The 3,557-nt window shown below is 34.9% G+C and overlaps 1 protein-coding gene across 1 annotated transcript in view; it reads right to left on the reverse strand.

Moving 5' to 3' along the window:
* Positions 1-217: 217 nt before the first annotated feature.
* LOC107713226 (integral membrane protein GPR137B-like) overlaps positions 218-3,557 on the reverse strand; it is a gene marked incomplete at its 3' end in the record, with an annotated part of 7,697 nt that continues 4,357 nt past the window's right edge. Inside the window, exons 2-6 of the mRNA XM_016518676.1 lie at positions 2,812-2,861; positions 2,522-2,732; positions 1,258-1,407; positions 1,049-1,177; positions 218-339 (exon numbers count right to left, since the gene is read on the reverse strand). Of these exons, the coding sequence (XP_016374162.1) occupies positions 218-339; positions 1,049-1,177; positions 1,258-1,407; positions 2,522-2,732; positions 2,812-2,861 (662 nt within the window). The remainder of the gene's footprint in view (positions 340-1,048; positions 1,178-1,257; positions 1,408-2,521; positions 2,733-2,811; positions 2,862-3,557) is intronic.

The following is a 3,557-nucleotide window of genomic DNA, read 5'->3' on the forward strand; positions in this document are numbered from 1 at the left end:
TCTTATATTAGGGCCAGTACGGTAATAAAAACAGTATTCTTCCACCAAACAATGTAGTTCCTCAGAATCAGTTGTGGTTGCAACAAAGTGGTTGCCGAGCAACACACAGAAGTAAACAAAGGTGTGTGTTTGTAGAGTAATTTACAACAGCTTCGACCGCAGCTCAGCCAATCAGAATCAAGCACCGGAACACTCTGTTTTATAATAGGAGGTTTACCTGGTCGAGGTGCTCACCGGATGGGAAGCCCAGGCTAAATCATCGTCGCTGTCGTAGCGTCTGGGATTGTCGAAGAAATACGGCCGGTTCGAGAAGACGTGGCTGGGAATGGAGGAGCCGCTCTAGAAAACAGCAAACACACTTAACTCAGTCAGCTGGATTTGATTGTTGATGATTTGGCTTTATCTTGGATTATTTGGTTCTTCGAAGCTCAGTTGCTGTCATGGCAACAGATCCTTAAGCTTAAACCTGCTCGGGAGCGGCTTATTTAGGATTAGATCGCATCTTTTTAAGTGGAATTGATATTTTATGGCCCGGTTTCACAGACAGGGCTTAGACTAAGCCAGGATTAGGCCATAGTTCAATTAGGACATTTAAGTAATTTTAATAAACGTGCTTAGAAAAAAACATTACTAGTGTGCTTTTTGGGACAAAACAAAGGCACTGATGTATTTTAAGATCAGTCAGTGCGAGTTTCTTTTAGGAGGTTGAGATGCAGATAACATTATCTTGACACTTAAGAAACTTTAATTAACGCTGTCACGTAACAAATCTGCTTCAAAGATAAAATTACATGAATTGCTAATTACAACAAATGTAAAGCCTGTACAAATACAAGAAATTGTGAATATAAATAATTGGGACTCATGTAAAAAAAAAATATATATATATATATATATACAGTGGGTACGGAAAGTATTCAGACCCCCTTAAATTTTTCACTCTTTGTTATATTGCAGCCATTTGCTAAAATCATTTAAGTTAATTTTTTCGTGAGATTTTGATATCATTACATCTCTAGCAAACACTCATCAGATCGGTCCGGCTCACCCGGTCCTGGGCCGGTTTTCGCACACGGAAAAAGAAAACCACCAGAGACGTGGGCAGCAGCTCCCAGACGAACAGAATGATGCCGAACACGACGTAACCGGTGTCTCCCAGACTGGAGCGCAGATCCGCCTGCAGAAGCAGAGAAACAGCGGCTTTATTCCTGATCCAGAGCGAGCGAGTCTGGAGATGCTGAGCTGAGAGATGCGCACCTGATCCGACACGTTATACCAGTCGTAATCGAACGAGCTGATGCTCTCTGTGTTGCTCAGAGCCAGAACCACTAGATTATAACAGGCGCGCGACGCGTACAGGACAATCACCATCAGCCCGATCAGCGTCACCTGACACACCGACGTGCCCTGAAACACACACACACACACACTCAACACACACACACACACACACTTATTCATCAGACAAACCACTGAACAACATTTGCATGACAATTAATGGAAACATGAAATGCAAGTAAACAAGTAAAATATTTCATATTTTTAGTAATTGCTTTATTTAAAAAAAATTTTTTTATTTTAATTTAATTTAATAATTATTCATATTAATTTTGTGTTTATTTTATGATTTCATGAAATTTTCAGTAGGTGTTTTGTTTTTTTTATCTTATTTAAGTTTCACATTTTTAAGATGTAATTTTCAGTAAGTGTTTTATTTTGATTGTTTTTATTTTAGAATTGTTTTTTAATTTGACATTTTCATGATTTGATAAATTGTTGTGCTTTGTATTTTTTGTAATTGCTAGAATGGTACATTTGTATGATGTAATTAATTTTTTGTAAGTATTTTATTGGTTTTATTAAAATTATTATAACAAAATGATTACTTATTATTAAATACAACTATCTTAGTTTTACAGTTTAATTAGTTTTAATTTATTCAAATTAATTTAAATGTTTTGTTTGATTTTAATTATTTTAATTTGATATTTTTATGATTTCGTTTTTATTTTTTTAAGTTTTATTTTTCATTACAATTTTATAATAAAATACCTATTATATTATTATTATTAAATACAATTATTTGTTATAATTTTACATTTTTATGATTTTGTTTGTTTTTTATTTACATTTTTATGATTCACTTTTTAATGTTTTATTTTGATTGTTTTTTAATTATTATAATAACATTATTATTAATAAAATACAATTATTTATTTTACATTTACATTTTTATTATTTAGTTTTGTTGTATTTTAGTTTTTCTGTTATATTATTAAATAATTATTTGTTTTAATTGTACATTTTATGAATTATTTTTCTTCTAATTAAAATTATCATAATAAAACGAATGCTATTATTATTATTATTAATATTATTAAATACAATTGTTTGTTTTAATTGTATATTTTTATGATTTCATGAATTATTAGCCTTTCATCAGTGCAGTTTGGGGAACCCTAATGTAGTGTAAACGCTGGCAGAATTTCTCTTAGCTATGTCTGAAGTGTGTGTTTCTCACCTTGGACTCCAGGTAGATGCTGGCGAGCGACATCTTGGCGATCTTGTAGAGGCAGACGGCGCCGAGGACGAAGAGCAAGTCGTTGATGGCGACGCGCACCAGAACGACGCTCTTGACCTGAGCGTGGCTCATCTTCAGCAGCAGAGCACAGGTCAGATTAACCAGAAGAAACAGCAAACTCACGCCGACGAACATCAGGTTCAGAGGAAACCTGCAGACGCACGAGAACATCAGCGCCACGACCGGCCCGATTCACAGAGAGCAGCTCAAACATCAGCTTCATCACTCACTTATATTTGAGAAGGTGAGGAGAGTACTTCGACTTGGCCTTGAAGAAAACCTGCCAAAACAAACACGATTATTGACTTACCAAACATCACTAACTAAACACTCTAAACCCTCAGCCTGACACTCTTTTCATTATTCATATTTGTATATATTCTTTTATATTGTCTCCCTAAGATTTTAAATTAATATTTAAATATTTTTATTTAAAGGAGACATATTATGCCCCTTTTTACAATATGTAATGTAAGTCTCTGGTGTCCCCAGAATGTGTCTGTGAAGTTTCAGCTCAAAATACTCCACAGATCATTTATTATATCATTTTGAAAATGCTTATGTTGAGTAGAAGCAGAAGCAAGCTGTTTTTCGTGTCTGTCTCTTTAAATGCAAATGAGCTGCTGACCCCGCCCCCTTTTCCAGAATAGAGCTGCGCCATTACAGCTCGAACCTGCTAAAAACATCTGTTTTGGTTCTGATTATCATGTTTATCGCGCTGAAATCATGCGTTTTAAACAATATGAGTTTAAACTTCTGATATACGGTTTTCTGAGTGCACACGCACAGAAAGCGGCTGTGAGTACTAAACTAAGTTCTCATTCACGCACAAGTTTACGTTAAACACACACACGAGTTACAAAAACAGTGGGTTATGTCTGTGAAGGTAAACAGCTGGGAAATAAATCGCATGTTTATTTTAGATCTGTGTGGCAGCAGCAATATACAGTAAATAAATCAATAAATCCACTGCTCT

This window comes from Sinocyclocheilus rhinocerous, unplaced genomic scaffold (assembly GCF_001515625.1).
Source record: "Sinocyclocheilus rhinocerous isolate Xijiao unplaced genomic scaffold, SAMN03320098_v1.1 scaffold1050, whole genome shotgun sequence".
NCBI classification, from domain to species: domain Eukaryota; kingdom Metazoa; phylum Chordata; class Actinopteri; order Cypriniformes; family Cyprinidae; genus Sinocyclocheilus; species Sinocyclocheilus rhinocerous.